We start from the raw sequence: 25738 nt of genomic DNA, 5'->3' as shown, positions 1-25738 counted from the left end.
TTGCGCGGGGCGTGCATCATAGCAGTGCTGCTATGACGGAGGCCCGCTTTAGCGCTCTGCGCTGAGCATCATGCGCTGGAGTTACCTGCTTCGCTTGAGGTTAGGAACTACCAGGAAGGTCTTAGGATTGGGCACCACCAGGTGGGCCTTAGGATTAGGCACCAGCAGTAGCGTCTTAGGGTTAGCACCACCACACCACCAGAGGGGTAGTAGCGTTAAGCACTACCAGGGGGTCTTAGGGTTAGGCACGACCAGGAAGGTCTTAGGCTCAGGCATTACCAGAGGGGTCTTAAGGTTAGGCATCGGTAGAGGAAGGGCTCTGTGTGAGAGTAGATTTAGGTTAGATTGTAGTAAAATATGAGTAAATATTACCAATATAACATTACTAATTTTACCGGTATTCTTCTATCGGCTTTTTCCTGCACGCTTTTCAACAGGTGCCTTTATTAAAAGTATGCTACAAATAGTAGTAATGCGCCTATGTTTAGTAGAACCTGTCTACTAAAGTAACAAATGCGTCTCTCCCTGTGTACAAATACAATAACAAACTATACAGAGAAATAAAGCTTTCCAAATATTAACATTCACACATTGATAAGATTATTTGCATTACGATAATTATCTAAAACAGAGCAGATTTGTACTTTAAGCCACATGACCCAATGCTTTCCTATTTGCTCTGTTCATTGACATGGGAAATGCTTATTAATCTTATTTGACCTTTTCATTTCACTGTAACATTAAAGAACTGAAACCAAATAGGGAAATGATTCCCACATATATACCATATATACTCGACTATAAAGCAGCCCATACACTCAGCCGATTTTCTGGCGGACCGATCGATCCCGATCGATCGATCAATCGATTGCAAATCGGTTGGCCAATCGACCGATCGACGGCCGATTTCGATCGATTTCGATGGATTTCCATCGAACTTGCAGGGTGGAAAATTTAGGTCGATCTGATGAGATTGCTTATCAGTTTGCATTGGCCTTAATGGAAATCTGATGGCAAAAAAATGCCATCAGATCGAATTTCAATAGATTTCAAACTGAAATCTATTGGAATTCTATCCTGGTAAAAAATGTTCTAAAAACGCATCAGATAGATCATCAGATGCATTTCTTATCTATCTGCTGCCAATCTGACGAGTGTATGGGCACCTTAAGTCTAGAAATGTAGGTGGCTCTACTAAATAAAAGTACGGGGGTCGACTTATACATGAGTCATGAGCAATCCTGAACCCACTGTGTAATGTGTATACTGTTAGTGACATTTGTTGCAATTTACCCTGTGGTAAGTGACTCTTTCTTAATAAAGGAAATTACAAGAAAACACAGGTCTGGAGGAGCTATTGGCTGCACTTAGTAAACCAGTAAACTTAGAAAAAGTAAACCGGAGACTAACTACTATAAAAGATTTATACATAACTGTGGCTTCCTTCCGCATCGATGGCTCCCACCACGTCTTCCTCCCCATTCTCCTGGTCCCGGTAAAAGCCCTGTAGGTTTTTCGAGGCGAGACGCACTGCGCATGTGTGGCCCAGCCGCCTGCCCCCCTCCCATTCACAGGAGTGAGATGAGGGGCACACGCAGCCGCACTGTGCATGCGCCGACTAACCCAACCTTACGGGCTTCTACCAAGACCAGGAGAAGGTGGAAGAAGACATTGTGGGAGCGATTGATGCAGAGGGGGCTGGAAGAAGCCCCAGGTATGTAAAAATCTTGTATAATAGCTTGTCTTTGGTACACTTTAAGAGCCAGGAGGGGTTAATGGCTGCAATACTGCATGCAGTGCAGTCATTAACCCCTCCTGGTCCCCAAGTGCAGCTGTTAATTGTTCCTGGTACCCAAGTGCAGCCATTAACTTTGCTGGGTAGACTTATACACGAGTCAATAAAAAGTTCCAGCTTAAAGGACCACTGTAGAGGGGTAGGGGGAAAAAGAGTTGAACCTACCCAGGGCATCTAATGGTCCCCCGCAGATGTCCTGTGCCTGCCAAGCCACTCACCGATGCTTCAGTCCCCGCCTCTGGTTCGCTTCTGGAATTTCCAACTTTAAAGTCGGAAAACCACTGTGCCTGCGCGGCCATGTCCTGCTCCCGCTGACGCCACCAGGAGCATACTGCGCAGACGCAAACCGTATTGGGCCTGCACAAAACACTCTTGGTGACGTCAGTGGGAGCAAGGCGCAGTGGTTTTCCGACTTTAAAGTCGGAAATTCCAGAAGTGAACCGGAGGTGGGGCCGGAGCATCGGTGAGTGGCTGCGCAGGCACAGGATGTCTGCGGGGGACCATTAGAAGCCCCGGGTGAGTTCAACTCTTTTTCCCCCTACAGTATTCCTTTAAGGGGGTCAAATATAGGAGTCGACTTATACACGGGTCGACTAGTATTCGAGGATATACGGTATATTGTTGCATAGATATTATATACATAAATATTGGGGAAAATGCTTATTACAGTTCTGTGTCCTGAACCCTTTCTCTCTGTCTTTCTGGCTTGCTGACTCAAATGCCTGAGGTTGAGACAAGTAATAGAACAAGTATTTGGGCTGGCTTTCACCAGTAATGCAACACTTGCACAACAAAGAACATTATTTGCATTACCTTGACTTTCATGTTTAAGCACAATTGATAAAAATTCTGTGTATTTATGACAATCCTTTCCACATCACATGATCCAGTTTTCTAATATGATTGGTGGTTCTACTTTTTAGTAAATATTTTAGGAGGGTGTGAATCTGTCACATGGATTCCTCAGATGGGCTGGCACAGTAATGACTACTGAGTGTAGTATGTATAGGACCATTTTTTTTACTAACTGCATTTTAACAGAGAAAAGAGTAATAACGGCAGTGTGTTAAGGTAGCCACACATTTAGCGATGATGGGCAGATTCAACCAAGAGACAATTTTCTCTCTTAAAGAAAACCTGTAACGAGAAAAACCTTCCCTGGGGGGTACTCACCTCGGGTGGCGGATCCTATTGATGCTTCCCCCGTCCTCCTGTGTCCCACCGCGGTCTGGCTGTGCCCCTCCGAACAGCGGGGATGTAAATAGTTACCTTCCCGGCTCCAGTGCAGGCGCAGTATCGGCTCTCCGCTCGGAGATAGGCGGAAATAGCCGATCGCTGTCGGCCGGCTCTACTGCGCAGGTGCAAGTCTCCTGCAAGTCTCTTGAGCCTGCATAGTAGAGCGGACCCGACAGAGATCAGCTATTTCCGCCTATCTCCATGTTGAGAGCCGCAACAGCGCCACCCGCTGGAGCCAGGGAAGGTAAATATAGCAAGCCTTGTCAGGCTTGTGGAGCCAGGATTGCCGGACACTTCGGGGGAGCCAGCGCTGGATTGCCTGCAGCTACAGGGGAGGGGGGAGCCTCATTGGGACCCTGAGGCTTCCCCCTCCCGAGGTGAGTACCCCACAGGGGAACTTTTTTTTTTTACAGAGATCTGTCATCTGCCCATATAGCACAGGCCGGTTCCCAATCAATTTCAGCATTAAATGTCTTGGGAATTTTCCGAGCCTGCCACATCTGACCCCTCGCCGCTGTGTGTGCGTGTCGCGGTGTCCGTCTGTCTCCCACCTCCTATTAGCCGCATACATACGTAACGCGTGTGTGACGTCACGTGACGTCGTGCTATGCGCCTGCAGCATGTATGTGGCTAATAGGAGGCGGAAGACAAATGGACACTACAACACAGGACAGGTAATGTATAGATACACATTACAGCACATATACATTACATACACAGCCCCGGGGGTTTCATCGCTTGTCCCAATATCGCTCGCCGTTACTGCAGTGCACCCAATCGTGCAAGTTGGCCCGACATCTTTCAGCATGTCCGACTGATTAAAGTGATCAATTTAATCCGAAAATTGGTCACATCGTCGATCATGCATGCACTTGGCGGCACCGATTTCCATCTGATTATAATAATTGAATCGGATGGTCGATCTGCCGCTAAGTCACCTGATGTATGGCCACCTTCATTCTTTTCCTATTAATATGTCTTAAAGTGCATCCGAGATAAACTTTTACTTTTTACTGATTGCATAGTTGTGTTCCTTTCATATAGTTTATAGGGCATTCCTCAAGCCAAATACTTTTTTTGTTTTATTTTAATACTCTAATTCCCTATAAACTAAACAAGCCTCGCCCACAGCTCCTTTTGTGCCTTGGCACTGTAGCAAGGGCTTATGGGAGCTCAGTCTGGGCAGGAGGAGGAGGAGGAGGTTACTAGCCAGTGATTTCTGAGGCAGAGGGGAGGAGGAGATGGGACTGAATTTACACACAGGCAAGCTGATAGCATCTCCAGCCCTCAGCCTATGACAATGGGACAAACAGAACATGGCTGCCCTCATTGTATCACAAGAATAAATAATCATAAACTTTTGAAGCTGTTTGCAGCTAAATATGCAGTGTAAACTATCTAAACTTAGGTAATATTTATAGACAAGTTACTTGTTATAGTTAGTTTTTCATCTCAGATCCGCTTTAATATATTTTTATATAATCATCTCAATGTCATCCTCACTGTCACTTATCAGCCAGTTTTTATTTTAAATGCTTGTTGTAGTGATACAAGTCTTGCCATACAAGCATCTATTTGATCATGCCACATCGATTGTAATTTCAATTAATTTTTTGCAAAAAATTATCAAATGAATGATCAGACAGAGATTTCAATCAATCAGACGTGGCGGAGAGGGATGGTTTCACTGATTTTTAATAGATTTCACCATGAAACTCTGTGGACGTGTATAGGGAGGATTCAATCCCTCTCTGATCAGATTCAGATCAGAGAGAGATTGGTCAGTTTGCCACATTAGCCTCAAATCTGGTAGGGTTATCAAACAAATTATCTCATGAGGTAATTTACCTCATGAGGTAATGACATTTGGCAATTCTGGTAGGCTTTAGTCATGTTTTACCTCATGAGGTAAATTATGAGGTAATTTATGAGGTAATTTACTGAAAATAGCACATAATTTACCGATCAGTGTAAGACCTGCCTGTACCTGGAGGTAAAGTCAATTTCTATGCATTTTGCAGTTTTTAGTGGAGTTCCTATTGCTGTTTTAGTGTCATTCCTATTCAGGCTGTGTAAAAGAAAAGAATAGTAGAAATAAAACTCCAAATATTTACAGATTTTTTTTTAATAAGGGTCAGGGATGCCTATAAATATACTTTTCATAGGTTGTTGCATAATCAAATACACCTTCCCCCTCAAAAAAACATCTTCCAAAGACTATCCTCACTTATGGAAGACAATTAAAGACTACTATTATTTATTTACTGCATGCTTACCGCTGAAATACCTCATGTTTTACCTCACGTCATGCAATTACCTCTTGCTTTACCTCATGTTTTACCCCATGTTTGGATATGGGGAAAAATCTTTCAGAATTGCTAAAAAAAAAAGAGAACAATACCTCATGAGGTATTTTACCTACAAAAAAAATATTTACCTCACATAGCTATCAGAATTGAGGCCATTGGGTGGCAATCTAAACATGTATGACCACCTTTATCATCCCAGTAAAAAGCCAGATCTTCTGTCTACTTGAGCTGAAATCCTTGATAAAATCCGTCTCACAATCTGTCATACAATCTATCAGATAGCCTATCTTTCTTTATAATAGACCTCTCAATGTATCCACCACCACCCTTATCTAGTGGATAGCAGACCCTGCCCTCTCCATACAGTGTTTGCATAAAATATAGGATTTACTTTAGGAGAAACTTTAGAATAAGCTTCCAGGTTCTATATCTAAAACGAAAAGGACATGTTTAGTAACTACATCAGAGGAACAAGAACAGTAATTTACTGAAACTGGAAGTTATCTGCGTAGCTCACCTTCATGAAGTGCTTGGACAGACGTTGTGAGTGAAATGATGGATATGGTGGTGCTGGTGGCATTGGACAGTAGACAGGAAGTGTTCATTACTACCTGGTTTGGTTGGATTTCCCTTAGGAAAATAGTTTTCTGAACCTGTTTTGATTATGAAGGAGCAAATTGTGGTCTGAAACCCGCTCTACTGATCTATCATGCTATGATGGAAGCAGAAAGCGATCACATGATCATAAAGAGCCAATCAGACACTCGAAAATTATATTTCTTCATATAATCATCTTTGTTATTATTTGTGAAGGAGAAATTAGTCATCTCTATTATACACTTGTGTGTCATTATTAAGTCAAATGCATCTTCTTTTCTGTATACACTGTAATTACCTATCTAGCACTGCTATTTTAAGACATTATGACAAGTCATTTGACTCATCTAAGTTCTCTCAGTTTGCCATTCACATAACCGGCGCTATCATAGGAACAACCTGGGCAATTTCCCCAGTTCCCCCGAGCACTGTCTGACAACCCCACCGGTCTCCCCACAAACTGACTGTTGCTTCTCAGGGCTTTCAGGGGGTCCACGTTTACTTTTACCCAGAAGGCCCAGTGTAGCGAGAACCGTCCCTGATTAAATGTTAAAGTGGATCCGAGATAAACTTTTACTCATTGCATAATTGTGTTCCTTTCATATAGTTTATAGGGCATTCCTCAAGCCAAATACTTTTTTTGTTTTGTTTTAATACTCTAATTCTCTATAAACTAAACAAGCCTCGCCCACAGCTCCTTTTGTGCCTTGGCACTGTAGCAAGGGCTTATGGGAGCTCAGTCTGGGCAGGAGGAGGTGTTACTAGCCATTGATTTCATAGGCAGAGGGGAGGAGGAGAGGGGACTGAATTTACACACAGGCAAGCTGATAGCATCTCCAGCCCTCAGCCTGTGACAATAGGACAAGCAGAACGTGGTTGCTGTCATTGTATCACATGAATAAATAATTATAAACTGTTGAAGCTGTTTGCAGCAAGATATGCTGTGTAAACTATCTAAACTTTAGATAAGATATAGTTACTTGTTATAGTTAGTTTTTCATCTCAGATCCGCTTTATGAATCAGTCTCATATCCACTATTTATCTTGGTAACACAAATAAGGGGAAAGGATTCTGGGTAGTCGTACGTTGTACGGTAATGTCTGAATGGTTTTTCTTTTGTCCTCCCTGTGACTGTGGGAGACACACTCTGCAGTACATTGTAAGGTGTGGTTGTGATACCGAGACTTAGTCTTTAAAAGGTTTGTCCCAGGAATGACAAAATGTGTCATCCTGCTTGACAGTCTCTCACCCAGCCTGCGAACACACCCTTCTGCATTGTTTCCTGCAATAAATATGTATTATGCTCACATAAGTGGATATCCTTTACATATTGCTCTGTACAGGTTTGGCATTCATTGATCTGCAACCTGTGCAAGCTTTAGCACAATATGTACAAGAGAAAGCAGAGCGGAAATGAAGAGCAGCAATACATTGCATATATTTGTTTCATTTTACACATTAATAAAGCACTGACTTTTATTCCCCATTTGTATAGGTGACATGTTTTCCTGAGCACTTTAAAAGAACATTAACAATTTAGTTGAAATCCCTCTAATTGTGGCCACACACAGACAGATTTAAATATGATCACTTTAAGCTATCAATTAAAAAACGTATAAAAGAAATGAAGAGGGAATCATGTAGGGTCATGCGGAAGGTAACAGCCACATTCATTTAATCATTTAACTTCTTGCCGACCGCCTTACGTCAATTTGCGTGAATGTGGCGGGCTAGCAGGAGAGTGCGCGTGCCGCACGCAGCTCCCAGCGGAGATCGCTGCTCGGGGACTGTTAGATGGCGAAACCACAGTCTAATATACTTGTGACCTAAGGCAGCGCTGTATTGGGGACAGCCATGCGACACGGCTGTCCCCTCTGTAGTGCAGAAAAAAGTAAGTAGTTAAAATCTGACTACTTACTTACTACTAGTCCATCTCCTCATGGGGGATTCTCTGAGTTTTATTTGTTTTCTAAAGCATTTCCTGAACAGCAGTTGCTAAGTGTGACTGCCAAGATAGTGTGCAAGTGAGTAGAGGGCTAGCTGGTATGTTATGATTTTGGCAGTTAGATTTAGCAGCTGCTGTTCAGGAAATGCTTTTGAAAACAAAGAAACCCCTGAGAATACCCCATGAGGAGATGGACTAGTCCAAAATCTGTTGGTTCTGTCAAATTTTTATGTTCTGTTATAGTGGTCCTTTAAATATAAGATAAGAAAAAGATATATAAAGAATTGAATAAGGGCCACCGTATATAATCAAACAGACAGACACAGAACATTTATATTGCGCTTTTCTCCTGGCGGACTCAAAGCGCCAGAGCTGCAGCCACTAGGGGGAGCTCTATAGGCAGTAGCAGTGTTAGGAAGACTTGCCTAAGGTCTCCTACTGAATAGGTGCTGGCTTACTGAACAGGCAGAGCCAAGATTTGAACTCTGGTCTCCTTTGTCAGAGGCAGCGCCCTTATCCATTACACCATGCAGCCACTGCTTACAGATATTTAGCCAGACATGGCCTTCTCTTTTGTGTTCAACAGTTGTCAAGAGAAAAATTAGACAAGATAGCAGTGTTAGGAAGACTTGCCTAAGGTCTCCTACTGTATAGGTGCTGGCTTACTGAACAGACAGAGCTGAGATTTGAACTCTGGTCTCCCGTGTCAGAGGCAGAGCCCTTCACCATTACACCATCCAGCCACCGCAAATCACCTCCTTAAAGGCCCGTACATACTCGATTGATGTTGCCCTGCATTTCTGGGGCTGCTGTAGACACATCGGAGGTTGTTATTGGCCCCCTTTGCCTGCTTTAATCTGGCTTTTGTACAGAGCTTTATTGAGGCATTTGTCATGTATTTTTACAAGGTTTTCAATCTCTGTATTGTAGTAGAAAAAAAAAAATCTGTCTCTCTTTAATTGTAGTAGCTTCACAGTCATCACCTATAAGTTGGAGGGATTGGTGATTGGGGGCGGAGTGATGTGAATGCTGCTGAACAATCAGTTACCTGCGTTTTGGAGTCATGTGACGTGGTGCAGGTAGAGAAGAGATTAACTTGACAGATGCAAGCTAAATTACACTGAAAGGGTACCTTGCATGGCAGAAAAAAAGGATATGGCAGTTACTGTCTAGATAACACTTGTACATCAGATTTCAATTGATTGGATCAACATTTTCACATTTTCTGTTTGATTACTTTAGGCTAGAAAATGACTGCATTTAATCTGTCGTTTTTCATATTATGCTTCAATCTTTCTTGTAGATGTTATTGTTTCTGACAAATTGACAAATAAAATGGTCACAATGTAGAATATAAATCAGGATAATACCATTTATTGGCTAACTAAAAATGAATAAAAATAAGCAAGCTTTCGGCCTCGCAGCCTTCGTCGGGCTTACATCCTGTTAGTTTGCAGGCTGGTGGTACGAAGGCTGCAAGGCCGAAAGCTTGCTTATTCTTATTCATTTTTAGTTAGCCAATAAATGGTATCATCCTGATTTACTGTACCACCAGCCTGCAAACTAACAGGATGTAAGCCTGACAACGGCTGCAAGGCCGAAAGCTTGCTTATTCTTATTCATTTTTAGTTAGCCAATAAATGGTATCCAGGGGCGTAGCAATAGGGTTTGCAGAGGTAGCGACCGCATTGCGGCCCTTGGGCCAGAGGGGCCCCATGGGACCCTTCCTAAACCAAAGTATAAGCTGTTTATTGGTCCTGTGTTGGTAATGATCACTTCTTTAGATGCTTTGAATGGTAGTAATCATTAACAAGCTGTTCCCCATCCCCTTCTGGCACCTCTGACACTGTAGATGACCTTGGCAGGTTTTGTTGCGCCGTATCAATTGCTACGTATAGAGTTCTTGGGGGGCCCCAATGTAAAACTCGCACCGGGGCCTCGAGATTCATAGCTACGCCACTGATGGTATCATCCTGATTTACTGTACCACCAGCCTGCAAACTAACAGGATGTAAGCCCGACGAAGGCTGCAAGGCCGTAAGCTTGCTTATTCTTATTCATTTTTAGTTAGCCAATAAATGGTATCATCCTGATGTAAAACTTCTTGCTTTTACTGATGGCTAACACGGTACAATACCCTACTGCTACTAGGGTAGAATATGCGGCCAACATAGTTGTACTTCACAAGGGACCAGGATCCGAGGGGCAGCACAGTGACTTAAGGTTCGTATACACGTCCGATAAAGATCGTTCGTTACGAACGATTCGTGACGTTTACACGATATTCAAATTAGACGGAAAAGATCGTTCGTAATGAACGATTGTGTACACACGTGAACGATATAAGTATAAAGTACTGAGCGACGAACGATTAAAAAATGCGTGCGCAAACGGAAGTGACGTTATGACAGGCAATAAGAACATGCGTTATCGGACGATCTTTGTACACACTGCAACGATTGAACGATTATCTTTCGAAAAAATCCGCCGGGTTGGATCGGTCTGATTGAACGATAACGGTCGTTATCGTCCCAAAAAACGATCGTTGGAAAATTTGGAGCGCACGATTATCGGTCCAATTGTCGTTATCGTTCGTTTTTGAACGATCGTTATCGTACGTGTGTACTCAGCTTAAGTCTTGCTTTGCAGTACTGAAGTCCCAAGTTCAAATCTGAACCAGGACACTAGCTGCACATAGTTTGTATGTTTTCTTTTTCATTTGGTGTCCTCAGGGTGTTATGGTTTCCTATCACATCCCAAAAACATATTTGTAGTTTAGTGTAATTGGGAAAGCAATTTACCTTTTTGGGCTCTCAAAGAAAAGCAAAACAGAAATCTGCCTTCCTAAAACAAAAGGTATTTGCGATTATGAAGATTGTAGTGAGCATAGGAGGGGCCCCACAATGCATTGCTGCTGAACATGCAAATCATCCCTTTGGGTGTTTCAAGTTCTACCCCGTTGAGCCACATTAATCCAAGCCATGCACTGATGAGGACCAACAAGTCTGAAATAGTCTGTGTGCATATTGGATCAATGTGGCTTTGTACAATTAACAAGCTGACACATCATTGCACTTCAGTGGTTCTGGGGGTGTGCTCAGCTTTCAGGGACATCAAAGGGATGATTTGCATATTCAGCAGTGATGCATTGTGCCCAGGGCCGGTTCTCTCATGAAGCAAAGTGAAACACTTGCATCAGGCGCAGAGATTACAGGGGCAGCATTTTTGTACTGTGAGCGAGGTGAAGAGGTCATCATTGGGGGAAAAGCAGCTTGTTGTGCTGTGTGAGGAGTCTGACAGTGAGTGAGGAGGGGGGAGGCTGGAGAGCAGCATTGGGGAAAAGCAGCTTGTTGTGCTGTGTGAGAAGTCTGACAGTGAATGAGGAGGGGGAAGGCAGGAGAACAGCATTGGGGAAAAGCAGCTTGTTGTGCTGTGTGAGGAGTCTGACAGTAAGTGAGGAGGGGGGAGGCAGGAGAGCATCATTGGGAAAAAGCAGCTTGTTGTGCTGTGTGAGGAGTCTGACAGTGAATGAGGAGGGGGGGGGGGAGGGCAGGAGAGCAGCATTGGGGAAAAGCAGCTTGTTGTGCTGTGTGAGGAGTCTGACAGTGAATGAGGAGGGGGGAGGCAGGAGAGCAGCAGTGTTTCATTTGAATTAAAGGAATCAGAGTAAATTATCAAATGCTGTGCATTCCAAATCTGGAAGGGGGGGGGGGGGGTGCATCCAATTCCTCACAAGTTTGGCTCAAGCAACAAAATGTCTAGGACCAGCCCTGATTGTGAGACACATCTCATATACGCACTCCAGCCTGAATAATTGCTATTATCTTCTGTTTTAAGAAGGCAAACTTCTGTTTTGCATAGCATTTTAGTAAGAGGGCTTTTGATCCTTTTTAGCCTCTTACACCTTCTCAGGAGTTGTGGTTCACCATGAGCTCGCTGTGCAGTCTATAACCAAGAAAAGCAAGCACCGGCAAGAGAACATAGAACCCTCATGCTGGTAATCCTTTGTACAGGATTCAAATACAAAACCAGAGAGCTGCAAACAAATTAGCCATTGACCTGCTCCAGGGCCAGAAGGTTAGACATGCATTGTTTTGTACATGACAGACTTCTCCAACCTGTTCTATTTATCACTGACGCAATCATGGACTACTTTACATATTTGTAAGAGTTTCTGCAATTATAAATTGGCAGTAATCCCTGCCTCCTGAAAGTCACGACTCACCAGTAGGGATGATCAATGGGATGCAAATATTTCCAAAAATCAGATCAATTTTGACTAAAATCGATACAAAGTATCCATCAGACAGGATGGAAGATTTAAAACAATTGGGGGCAGGAAAAAATCATTGGAAGATCGATGGCCTATGGCTTTGCACTGCATCGAACAGTGCAACTCTGCAGTTCAATCAATTTTCAATAGCTTCCCTGCTGGAGGCGCTCTGAACCTTGTGACTATCCAACGGCGCCTTTTCTCACCCCTCTTATCTCAGATCACAATTGGCATAAGCACAATCGGGGATGACTGGGGGTGTCGGCTGAAGGGTGGTAAGAAGTGACCGGTTGGTTCTAGAAGCTATTTTGCAATTGTATTGTAATGTTTGATTTACCTTGGTGATCAGCACAACTTCGCTTGTTGATCAGGTTATACAAGTGTAGCGTCCATTATGTGTACCCTTACGGGTTAAATGAACTTTTGGACTGTGTAGATGATGTCATTGGTCAGCTGACTGGGAAAGAGGTGGTCCAATCATGGGTGTGGTGCACATACAAATGTATTTATTCACTGTGATTCTTTTGCAGCAAGTACACCTGATGAAGGGGATCACCCCGAAACATGTTGTGTGACTGCTGAGATTTGATAAATGCAAGTTTAAAAAGCCTCCTTCATATTCACCTGGAAATGTGTTATATGCAAGATTCAAGGCTATTGTAATATGTGTGAAAAATGTGTTTAGTATACGTTGTTATTATGTAAGATATATAAGAAGTATAGTTCAGTGGCATTGATTTGGATATACAAGATGCACTGCGCTGTGCACAAAGGAAATAATGCAATGGTTTAAAAAATAGAATTTTCATGACGTTATACTCATGGCAAGTTACGCCGGTGAAACAGCTGATTAAATGCAGAGTATGTTCTGCGCACAGCTGGAACAGCTGGCGGGGAGGAAGTGTTCTGACACGTCGGATGTACGCACGTGGACACGTTTCAAGAGAAAATGTATTTTTAGCATTGCTGTTTCCCAGATTACAATCATTTCATATTAGTAACGAAGGAGAAAAGATACTCTTCTGTATGCGCTTGGAAATGGGATAGGGAAGTACATTTTTTAGATGCTCACATCTCTACAGAGTATATTGTCTTGTCACTAAGGCCCATATGCAATTACAGTTTTCTCCTCAGTTTTCTCCTAAGAGATTTTCATCTTCTATTTAAAGTAACTTTTTAAGTACTTTGCAATTGAAAATGTATCAAAAAGTAGATGAAAAAGTACTGTCAACATTATTCTGAGTATCTTCTTGCTTGCCGGTGGTTGAAAAAGGAATTTTATTCACAAGTTTGAAATTAGTACATAGCAAGGAAATGAGCAGCGCTACTTAAAAACAGACTAGTGCCTACCTGCAAAAGAGTGCAAGCCCAACTTGTGGGATATAATCACTGCTCATTTCCTTGCTATGTACTAATTTAATTCGTTTTTGGTCAGCTGCTCCCACTTAACAGCCATGCTTTTGGTGTATATGCAGAGCTTCTGTTTGGGTTCAAGGTGCGTTTGCAGTTCCTGGGGGGGCTCAGCGCACCTCTGATTGGAGGCCATTCGGAGGCGGCCTGGTGTTGCGCTGATCCACCTTTTGCGCAATTTTCAATTTTTCAATTTTACTTGGTAGCGCACCCAGGCTATGCATATGCATAGGTTAGGATTTAGTTAGTGTTAGGCCCCTCCCATGGAGGATTGACTTCTTCGCAGTGGGAGGGACGAGTACTTAATAGGTTGCATGCAAGCTGTTACAGGAAACCAACATCCTCCAATGGTAAACAGGTCATGTGTATGCTCGGTGTGTATTATATCCCACAAGTGGGGCTTGCACACTTTTGCAGGTAGGCACTAGTCTGTTTTTATGTAGCGCTGTTCATTTCCTTGCTATGTACTAATTTATTTCGTTTTTGGTCAGCTGCTCCCACTTAACAGCCATGCTTTTGGTGTATATGCAGAGCTTCTGTTTGGGTTCAAGGTGCATTTGTAGTTCCTGGGGGGGCTCAGCGCACCTCTGATTGGAGGCCTTCGGAGGCGGCCTGGTGTTGCGCTGATCCACCTTTTGCACAAGTTTGAAATTACCTAGGAGTAATCTCAGGAGAAAAAGTTAATTGCATGTGGTCCTAAGTGTCCCTCAAAGGGGCTCATAATCTAATCCCCTACCATACTCATGCGTCCATTGTAGTCTAGGGCCAATTTAGGGGGACGTCTATTCACTTATTTGTATGCTTTTGGGATGTGTGAGGAAACCAGAGTGCTCAAGGGAAACACCCGTAGACATGAGAGAACATATAAACCCTGCTCAGATAGTGCCCTGGCTGAGATTACACCCAGGAACCCAGAGTGGCAAGGCAAGGGTGATATCACCTATATCACTGAATCCTACACTCATGAGAGCTTTTAGGGTCCTTTCAAGGGGTTGCAAGTGCTCCAGGTCAATTTATTTTAGCACTTTATTTTATTTCTTATTTATCACATTTCTCTGCATCTAATTAGTACTGCTGTAATGTGTATATATGGCCACTCGTCACTAGGGGGCAGTGTGAGACAATAACAGAGGACTTCTGCTTTCAGTTTCTATATTTTTGGGTAGTAACGAGAGATCTAAGCATTCCAAGAATTTACAGTGCAACGAGTTCTGCTGATTGAGGTCAGCAGGGCACTTATCTCAAATGAGATAACGCTACTGAAGTTGTTAGTGGGTTAAAGCTTGCATCCTTATGGTGGTTTAATCTTGTCTAGGTCCTTCCATGACCATTACTGAACTGTATCTATATAAATGTGTTGTGTGCATTTGCTGTGTAGCAGTGTAGAGATTAAGGCTACTTTCACAGTAGAACGTTGTGTTTGATGCGACGTTAAGGTCGCACAACGCGGCCCTAACACAACGCATATACACTTTCACAGTGCGACGTTAAAGTCGCACGCTAGAAAATGTATTTACTATGGAACAAAAACGGCGCATGCGGAACATTTTAAAAAAGAAAAAAAATATTACTGAGCATGTGCAACACAAGTAACGCAGCAGATTCATTGCTAAACGCACAGCATGCAGCACTTTCTAATAACGCTACACGTTACACATTAACGCAACGTGTGCACTGTGAATGTCGCACAGACTTAGTATTGCTGTGCGTTACTCTGCGTTATAATATTTTATAACGTGCAACTTCAACGTCGCACTGTGAAAGAGGCCTTAGGAATAAATATTGCTTAATTGCAACCCTTATATTTACTGTATTATTTTTTGGAAAGCCCCTTAACTACTTTACGACCGTTCCACGCCAACGGGCGTGGCCGCGGCGGCAGCCCCAGAACCGCCTAACGCCTAATTGGCGTCAGGTTCTGGAGCCGGCTACTGAAGGAGATCGCGTCTCCTTCTCGGGGGCGGAGCTCCACCCGTCTTCAGTTTCATAGCCGCTCGGGAGACTGTTAGACGTCGTGATCGCCGTCTATTTACATAGTGCAGCGCTGCGATCAGTCGATCAGCAGCAGCGATGCACTGGGGACAGCCGTGTCACACGGCTGTCCCCCCTGGGGGACAAGAGAGCGATCGGCTCTCATTGGCAGAAACCTATGACAGCAGATCGCGTGATTGGCCGGCTGGGGGGAGGAAGGGTATTGGAGGAAAGAAAATAATTAAAGACAAAGTCAAAAATATTTAAAAAAAGCGAACATAAATATTGATAAAAAAACAAACAACTGGGGGGCAATCAGACCCCACCAACAAAGAGCTCTGTTAGTGGGTTGGTGGGGGAAAAGGGGGGAGGGATCACTTGTGTACTGTGCTGTGCGGCCCTGCAGCTTGGCCTTAAAGCTGCAGTGGCCATTTTAGTAATAATCAGCCTGGTCTTAAGGGGGGTTTATTTACCACTGTGGTCATCAAGAGGTTAACAAGCTTTTCAGGTGTATCTAAAAATTGAAGGTCAGCAAAGCTATATAAAAAACCCTCAAAAATGAAAAAGACATATAGCCCCAACAGGCCAACAGCAGCAGCTCACTGTTTCAGGTAACACGCCCTTTGTCAAGCCGAGAAGCCAATACTGACACTGACTCCTCAGCTTGACAAAGGGCCCCGTATGCAATTCACTTTTTCTTCTAAGTTTTCTCCAAGGAGATAATTTTTTATCTTCTGTTTAAAATAACTTTTCCACATTTTGCAATTTAAAAAGTACTAAAAAGTAGATGAAATAGTGCTGTCAGAATTATTTGGGGTATTTTCTTACTTGCTGATGTTTTAAAAGACATTTTATTGACAAGGTTTGAAAATGCCACCTAGCAGAAATCACAGGAGAAAAGGTGAATTGAATATGGGCCTGGGTGTGTTGACCAAAAACAGTGTGTTCTCCCCGTGTCTGCATGGGTTTCCTCTGGGCACTCTGGTTTCTCCTTCCACATTCCAAAAACATACAGATAAGTTAATTGCCTTCCCCATAAATTGGCCCTAGATTACAATGGATGGATGTCAGCACAATATAAATACAAAATAATAATAATAACAGCAGACTGCTGCTGTTGGCCTGTTTGGTTTTTACGTATTTTTAACTTTTTGAATAAAGAGCTTTTTTTTACTGTAGGAGGTGCCAGCCTATACATTGCTGCCAACCAATACAGTTTCTGTGGTGTGGTGACGGTAGGTCTGGGCACACCGCCTTCTCTTTTCAGATGTGCTATCCACATCCATTGCTTTTTTTCTAAGAATTGATGAACATTTAAAGTGGATCAGAGATAAACTACCTACCTTTTTTGTTGCTGTATAAACTTTTACTCATTGCATAATTGTGTTCCTTTCATATAGTTTATAGGGCATTCCTCAAGCCAAATACTTTTTTTGTTTTGTTTTAATACTCTAATTCCCTATAAACTAAACAAGCCTGGCCCACAGCTCCTCCAGTGCCTTGGCACTCTCAGCCTTAGTAGCAAGGGCTTATGGGAGCTCAGTCTGGGCAGGAGGAGGAGGTTACTAGCCAGAGAATTCAGAGGCAGAGGGGAGGAGAGAGTAGGAGAGGGGAGTGGGAGATACAGATCAGCTTGCCTTTGTGTAATGTGACAAACAGAACACGGCTGCCTTCATTGTATCACAGGAATAAATAATCATAAACTGTTGAAGCTGTTTGCAGCCTGATTTGCTGAGTAAACCATCTAAACTTCAGATAAGATATGCAGATAAGTTACTTGTTATAGTTAGTTTTTTCTTGAATCCGCTTTAAGGTGTAATATCAATATATTCAGTAGGGTCATATACTTTATGCAACATTTTTGATACAGCTTTCTTATATAAAGGACTCTGCTGGAGAAGAGGGCATTGTGGAGCACCCTGAAACAGTCGTCGGTTGGTGGCAGCAGAAGGCGGAGTCAGCAAAGCTGCTTGGATGCAGCCTTGCAGCTATTTCACATGTTGCTGTGCAATTTACAGCAATGTGTCCATTGTGCAAAGACACCAGACATTGGGCAGAAAGAATTGTTTAACATTCCTAGAGAGGTCAATTCTGCAGGTTTTAATCCACAATGCATGAGGCAGAGGCACATTTATTACCAGAACAGTGAGATGAAGAGGGGTTGCATTTTTTATCACAATGGCCTCAATTCACTAAGCTTAAAGAGAAACTCCAACCTAGAATTGAACTTTATCCCAATCAGTAGCTGATACCCCCTTTTACATGAGAAATATAATGATTTTCACAAACAGACCATCATGGGGGCGCTGTATGACTGATTTCGTGCTGAAACCCCTCCCACAAGAAGCTCTGAGTACCGCGGTACTCTGGGCAAACTGCCTCAATGTAACAAGGCTCACAGACAGGAAATAGCTGCTTACAGCTGTCTCTAACAGCCAAAACAGCTAGGAGCAGCTACATAACCTGCCCACAGTAACAATGTCACCATGTAATACATGTCAGAATGTGAATCTGGGAGAGGAAAGATTTTACAATGAGCAAACACTGACTAAATCATTTATACATAATTATGGTAAAAAATGAAGCACTTTTTTTTATTACATTATTTTCACTGGAGTTCCTCTTTAACTCCTGTCTTTAAAGGGGTTCTTCCGCGAAATAGGAAAAAAATAAAAAGTGGTTTATTTATAAACTATTAAAAATCCTCTTCAAATAGTGCGAAAAGTGTTTTTTAAAAATGAATAGTTTCATCAAAGTAACACCTAATGTAATCAGTGACGGATGACGCCAGGGAGGCTAATCCATTTGTTAGGGGTGTTTTTTTTTGTACTATAATATCACAAACATAACTGCTGCGTACCTAGTTGACAGTTCTGTAGTCCGTTGCTGTCAGGAATGGCTCTTACAATTAGAATAACGGCTGTTATCTCCCGGAGCTCTGCGCAGTTATTTATTTTAGTTTCACGGAGGGAGAGAGAGGACCCCGGAGCAATGAATCAGGCAGAGGGAGATCAGCTGATCAGTGAGAACGTAGGGTGTCTATGCAGAATCCTCTAGCGAGTGATCTCTTTGTCGCTGCAAGATTTATTGGTTTGTGTTGAGTTCTCCAGGCAGCTAAAAGTTAATAAGAAAACACAAACCCATAAATCTTGCAGCGACAAAGAGATCACTCGCTTTCAGGAGATAAAGAGGATTCTGCATACACGCCGTAGTCTGGTTGCCGGGCAATGACGTCAACAAATTACGTTCTCACTGATCAGCTGCTCTCCCTCTGCCTGATTCATTGCTCCGGGGTCCTCTCTCTCCCTCCCTGAAACTAAAATAAATAACTGCGCAGAGCTCCGGGAGATAACAGCCGTTATTCTAATTGTAAGAGCCATTCCTGACAGCAACGGACTACAGAACTGTCAACTAGGTACGCAGCAGTTATGTTTGTGATATTATAGTACAAAAAAAAAACCCCTAACAAATGGATTAGCCTCCCTGGCCGACATCTGTCACTGATTACATTACGTGTTACTTTGATGAAACTATTCATTTTTTAAAAACACTTTTCGCACTATTTGAAGAGGATTTTTAATAGTTTATAAATAAACCACTTTTTATTTTTTTTCTATTTCGCGGAAGAACCCCTTTAATAACTCTTCTGAGCTGTTTTACAGTTATCACAATTATATCACCATGGTGATAACTGTAAAACAGCTCAGAAGAGTTATTAAAGACAGGAGTTAAGCTTAGTGAATTGAGGCCAATGACTTTTTGCTTTGAAATAATATACAGTATGTATTTACTTATACCAGATATTTGTTGTCTACAGTTTTCTACTTTGTTGACCAAAATATTCCATATTCCATATAACTGCATTTAAAGGGGGCTTAGATGCTTTCCTTGCGTTGAAAGACATCCATGGCTACAATTACTAGGTAGGTGGCTGGATGGTGCAATGGTTAAGGGCTCTGCCTCTGACACAGGAGACCTGGGTTTGAATCTCGGCTCTGCCTGTTCAGTAAGCCAGCAGCTATTCAGTAGGAGACCTTAGGCAAGTCTCCCTAACACTGCTACTGCCTATAGAGCGCGTCCTAGTGGCTGCAGCTCTGGCGCTTTGAGTCTGCCAGGAGAAAAGCGCGATATAAATGTTCTGTGTTTGTCTGTGTTTGTTAATGCCTAATGATGTTGATCCAGGGATTTTATCTGATTGCCATCTGGAGTCGGGAAGGAATTTTTCCCTTTAGGGGCTAATTGGACCATGCCTTGTAAGGGTTTTTTTGCCTTCCTCTGGATCAACAGGGATATGTGAGGGACGGGCTGGTGTTGTACTTTATACTGGTTGAACTTGATGGACGTATGTCTTTTTTCAACCAAAATAACTATGTAACTATATAACATGTTTAACTGACCTGTCTATAGAACATCATCCCAAAAGATTTTAAGTTGATACAGGTGTTTTTTTTTCCATTTAAAGAAAGGCTTTTATGTTCTTCTTACAGAGGAGCTGTTAGTTATAAGGTCTCAGAGGAAAAAAAAACGTATATCAGTAGCTAAAGATTGGCTGTACTTACATTACATATGCATTTCACTGTCCACGTTTGGATTTCACAGAATTTTTATATAGTATTTGCAGAGAATGATGCTCCTGACAGCTCATGGCAGGTTCCATGTTTGTCTGTCTCCTATGAAGCCAATTGTGATGTCATGTCCTCCCTGCTTCCTGATGATTCCACTCACAAAAAAGATCCTACTGGACAACACTACTGTGCAGTGAATATTAATTAGCCATGTGGCTAGGAACAATAGCGGACTCATGCTGTATACTCTAACGGAACATGTGCCCTGTGATTTTTCAGTGCTGTGAGTTAGGCTGCTGTTACAAGCTGCTGTAACATGAGCCTGTAACTTCCCACTGTGAAAGCAGCCTTAGGGCGGGATAGGGAAATGAAGGGGAGGACCAAGGGAGTGCAGTGGGGAGAAGAAGCAGCCCCAGCATGCTCAGCAGTATCTGTTATGCGGCCTGCCGGCCTCCTTAGGAGCTTGGGAATAATGATACTTGCTGTTCAGCACACATCAAAGTAAGAGATATTTTTAACTTCGGTATTGCCTTTTTGGCTTCCTTCTAAACTGTTTAACACAGGAGAATAGAGGTTTAAATTAGCTTTTGCAGCCTGACAGTTACTCTTTAAATAACAGTGTTGTCTTGGTTCTCTACCCTAATCCCATTTTCCAACTCCTGCTTAGTGGAGACATTATGAATGATGAAAGTAACTGATGTCAGAGTGGCCTGCAATTCCGTGGCTGTTCTGGGAATTTTTTTTTAGTTTCTTTGTATCTTGCTTGCCATTTATGTACTCATATTGGCAGTGTGGCTTTCCCTGAAAATATTCACCATTGTTTTAACGCTTCCACATTAGATGAAAAAGATTCTCTTTATCATTCAGTGCGGCCCAGTGCACACCAAAACCGCTAGCAGATCCTCAAAACGCTAGCGGTTTTTGAAGCAGATTTAAGAGCGATTCTAGGCATGTTTAGAGACATTTTCTAAACACGCCTAGCGGTTTTTGGAGAATTTTGGTGTAGCAGATGTCATATATTGTTACAGTAAAAGCTGTTACTGAACAGCTTCTGTAACAAAAACGCCTGGAAAACCGCTCTGATCTGGAGTTTTCCAGAGCAATTTGCGGTTTTCCTATACTTTACATTGAAGCAGAAACGCTTCTGCAAACCGCAAACAGGAGGCACGTTTGCGGTTTGCTAAGAACCTCAAACCGCTGGTGTGCACCATCCCATTGAGATACATTAGCCAAGCGTTTTCACAGGCAACAGCGGTTTGCGGAACGCTTCAAAAACCACTCGGTGTGCACCAGGCCATAGGCCTGGTGCACTCCAAAAACCGCTAGCATATCTGCAAAATGCTAGCAGATTTTGAAACGCTTTTTCTTCTTTTTCTGTAGCGTTTCTCCTAGCATTTTGCGGTTTTGTGAAGCGTTTTTAGTGGAGTAGATTTCATGTATTGTTACAGTAAAGCTGTTACTGAACAGCTACTGTAACAAAAACGCCTGCAAAACCGCTCTGAACAGGCGTTTTTCAGAGCGGTTTGCAGTTTTCCTATACTTTATATTGAGGCAGAAACGCTTCTGCAAACCGCAAACGTGCAGCAGGAGGCACATTTGCGGTTTGCTAAGAACCTCAAACCGCTGGTGTGCACCATCCCATTGAGATACATTAGCCAATTGTTTTCACAGGCGGATGCGGTTGGTGGATTGCTGCTAAAACCGCTCGGTGTGCACTGGGCCTACCACAAAGGTCCACGACTTTGCACCAGTGTCAACTGTCAAACCACACTACTGCTCCCCTCCCCATGCTATGCACATCAAAACACTTGTTGATGTACTTGGGGTTTAAACCTTCCTGGTGCCTGCATCCTTCCTCACAGTTATAGCGGACCCAAACCAAACATTTTTTTTAATTCAAAATATTTTATTGCGCCACTCTGACACATACAAAGATAAATAAACACTCTGTCAAGCCTATGAGCATTTCAGTACATGCAGTGCTGTGCACAATTGGGCAGGATGTAGTAGAAGCAGTGCTATGCACAATTGGGCAGGATGTAGTTGAAGTGCAGCTGTGCACAATTGGACAGGATGTAGTTGAAGCAGTGCTGTGCACAATTGGGCAGGATGTAGTTGAAGCAGTGCTGTGCACAATTGGGCAGGATGTAGTTGAAGTGCAGCTGTGCACAATTGGACAGGATGTAGTTGAAGCAGTGCTGTGCACAATTGGGCAGGATGTAGTTGAAGTGCAGCTGTGCACAATTGGACAGGATGTAGTTGAAGTGCAGCTGTGCACAATTGGACAGGATATAGTTGAAGCAGTGCTGTGCACAATTGGGCAGGATGTAGTTGAAGCAGTGCTGTGCACAATTGGGCAGGATGTAGTTGAAGTGCAGCTGTGCACAATTGGGCAGGATGTAGCAGAAGTAGTGCTGTGCACAATTGGACAGGATGTAGTTGAAGTGCAGCTGTGCACAATTGGACAGGATGTAGTTGAAGCAGTGCTGTGCACAATTGGGCAGGATGTAGTTGAAGTGCAGCTGTGCACAATTGGACAGGATGTAGTTGAAGCAGTGCTGTGCACAATTGGGCAGGATGTAGTAGAAGCAGTGCTATGCACAATTGGGCAGGATGTAGTTGAAGTGCAGCTGTGCACAATTGGACAGGATGTAGTTGAAGCAGTGCTGTGCACAATTGGGCAGGATGTAGTTGAAGCAGTGCTGTGCACAATTGGGCAGGATGTAGTTGAAGTGCAGCTGTGCACAATTGGACAGGATGTAGTTGAAGCAGTGCTGTGCACAATTGGGCAGGATGTAGTTGAAGTGCAGCTGTGCACAATTGGACAGGATGTAGTTGAAGTGCAGCTGTGCACAATTGGACAGGATATAGTTGAAGCAGTGCTGTGCACAATTGGGCAGGATGTAGTTGAAGCAGTGCTGTGCACAATTGGGCAGGATGTAGTTGAAGTGCAGCTGTGCACAATTGGGCAGGATGTAGCAGAAGTAGTGCTGTGCACAATTGGACAGGATGTAGTTGAAGTGCAGCTGTGCACAATTGGACAGGATGTAGTTGAAGCAGTGCTGTGCACAATTGGGCAGGATGTAGTTGAAGTGCAGCTGTGCACAATTGGACAGGATGTAGTTGAAGCAGTGCTGTGCACAATTGGACAGGATGTAGTTGAAGTGCAGCTGTGCACAATTGGACAGGATGTAGCAGAAGCAGTGCTGTGCACAATTGGGCTTGCTCCTGTGCACACCTCTAGCACTATCTGTATCTGTATCATAGTGGAAAATACACACTGTCGCGTTATTTCAAAATCAAATATCCTCACCACAAATTACATAATCTATGTTTTGTAATAAACAGTAGAAATAGCCGAAGAAAATTTGTGGTCATCTACAGTAGCACTTTTTATTTTTAAACTGGAATTGGTAAAACTGAGAAATGATGTGTTTTTTATTTTCCCCCCGTTTTTCCCATGAAAATGCATAGAAAACAAAATTGTTATATGGAAAAATGTCACACAATGAAAGTCTAAATTGTCTTGATACATATTTAATTTAGGTGTCATAAGTAGGGATACAGTTATTGCTGATTAAATAGGGGCATAGCTAAAATGTCAAAACTACTCTGGTCCATAAGTGGGAAACAAGGTCTGGATGCAAAGTGATTAATACTACTGTGATGTTTTGTTTACCTCTGGTAACCACTCAGTAGGCAGGTGGGGAGATTAGACCTGACCCCACTCAAGCTAAAAATGTCACTCTCCTCCGTAGAAGTAGAAAAACAGGTAACACCCCTCCATCAAGGTTTGCCACTCAGGACAAACAATAGTTCAAAACAGAGGCGCCAGATAAGGATAAAATAGTTAAAAACCGTTTAAAAAGGGGGAGGAAGTGGTGGACTTGCCTCCCACAAGTAGACACGCAATCAGTTAATAAAATATCTTTATTCAAATAGACTTTATTCAAATAGATTCCAAAATACTATTTGAATAAAGATATTTTTCATTCAAAACTGACCATGTGTCTACTTGAGGGAGATAAGTCCACCACTTCCTCCCCCTTTTTAAACGGTTCTTAACAATTTTATCCTTATCTGGCGCCTCCGTTTTGAAATAATATATTTATATCAAGAGGGTATAACACTGTTACTTTATAAATTATGGGCTTGTAATTAGGGATGGACGCAAAACTGAAAAAAATGCACCTTTATTTGCAAATAAAATATTGGCTCCAAACATTGTGATAGGGACATAATTTAAATGGTGTAATAACCGGGACAAATGGGCAAATAAGTTACATGGATTTTAATTACAGTAGCACGCATTATTTAAAAACTATAATGGCCGAAAACGGAAAAATAATAATTTTTTCCTATTTTCCCATTAAAACACATTTAGAATACAGTACAATAATTCTTGGCATAATGTCCCACCTAAAGAAAGCTTAATTGGTGGCAAAAAAAACAAGATATAGTTCATTTTCTAGCGAAAGCAGAAAATTGCTCAGATGCTAAAGGGGTAAAACCCCTCAGCTGTGAAGCGGTTAAAAAGCGGGAGTCACATAGGTAGACATTAGTTGTTGTTGTTGGTGGTGCCGGGGGGGGGGGGGAGGGGGAGGGATCCGTATAGTAGGGATTAGATCGTGAGCCCCTCTGAGGGACAGTTAATGACAAAGACAGTATACTCAGTACAGCGCTGCGGAGGATGTTGGCACTATATAAATAATAATAATAATAATAATGGTTTTGTTATATAAAGAACACAATATTGTAATCTTTATGGCATAAAGTAATTTTATGTTTTCAATGCGGATGGGAAAAAATATCATCATTATTATGCAAAATGTAGAAAAGAAAATTTCTTCTAAATATGATAATATAGTTATTTAATAATTTTTGTGCTGTTTTTCTATCTCCAGGGCGACTGCAAATGAACTGGCTTTACTGATCTCTCGCATGCAGAAAAATGCTGACCAAGTAGAAAGAAATGTCTTGGAGACGCACCAAAAACTGAAACAGGTGAGCCAATTATTACGTACAGTCTTCAGTACAGATGACAGAATCTGCTCTCAGTTTTAGGTATTTACAGTTTGTGTGTCTTCAAGTCGGAGCAGTGCTTTTCAGCGCTGCTAGATTTGGGCGCAGCCGGCGCCTCCATAGACTTCAATAGGAATCATTCCTATTGAAGCACTCAGTGAGTAACGTCGGCACTGTCAGAAGACGGAGCCGAGGTTGCTTAAAAACACAATAATTCTGCCTCCAGCAATCGCTGGAAGCCGAATTATTTCATTCCCCCACTATCCATGGTGGCCTGGAGGGGGAATAGTAATTAAATCGGCCCGGACTTGTGCAGAAGCAGGATCAGCTATATACCGGCTGTATCCTGCGCCCAAGTCTACCGGCGCCGATTTCAAATGTACTCCTTCAAGTTGGCTATAAAATGTGTGAGTCATTATTGAATCCTGTCTAAAGTTCCTACCTGTTCACTGCATAATAAAGCATTTCTTCTGTTCCGTTACCTCCAAGTGGAGCATAATGCATCAGTGAAGACTCTCCTTTTACATCTATTTGTTGCTATTCTCGTGATTTCATTCCAAGCATTTCCCATTTTTCTAATTTTTTCTTCCATTGATCTTCTCTAGATCTTCTCT

At 42.6% G+C, this 25738-nt stretch overlaps 1 protein-coding gene across 1 annotated transcript in view; it reads left to right on the top strand.

Annotated features, from left to right (window-relative positions):
* Nucleotides 1-25738, top strand: part of EVPL (envoplakin) — a 140909-nt gene that overhangs the window by 38135 nt on the left and 77036 nt on the right. The window contains exon 3 of the mRNA XM_068263073.1: nt 25007-25106. Within this exon, the coding sequence (XP_068119174.1) occupies nt 25007-25106 (100 nt within the window). The remainder of the gene's footprint in view (nt 1-25006; nt 25107-25738) is intronic.

The sequence above is a fragment of the Hyperolius riggenbachi genome, chromosome 12, assembly GCF_040937935.1.
Source record: "Hyperolius riggenbachi isolate aHypRig1 chromosome 12, aHypRig1.pri, whole genome shotgun sequence".
NCBI lineage: Eukaryota > Metazoa > Chordata > Amphibia > Anura > Hyperoliidae > Hyperolius > Hyperolius riggenbachi.
This window is presented reverse-complemented; position numbering and strand designations above follow the sequence as displayed.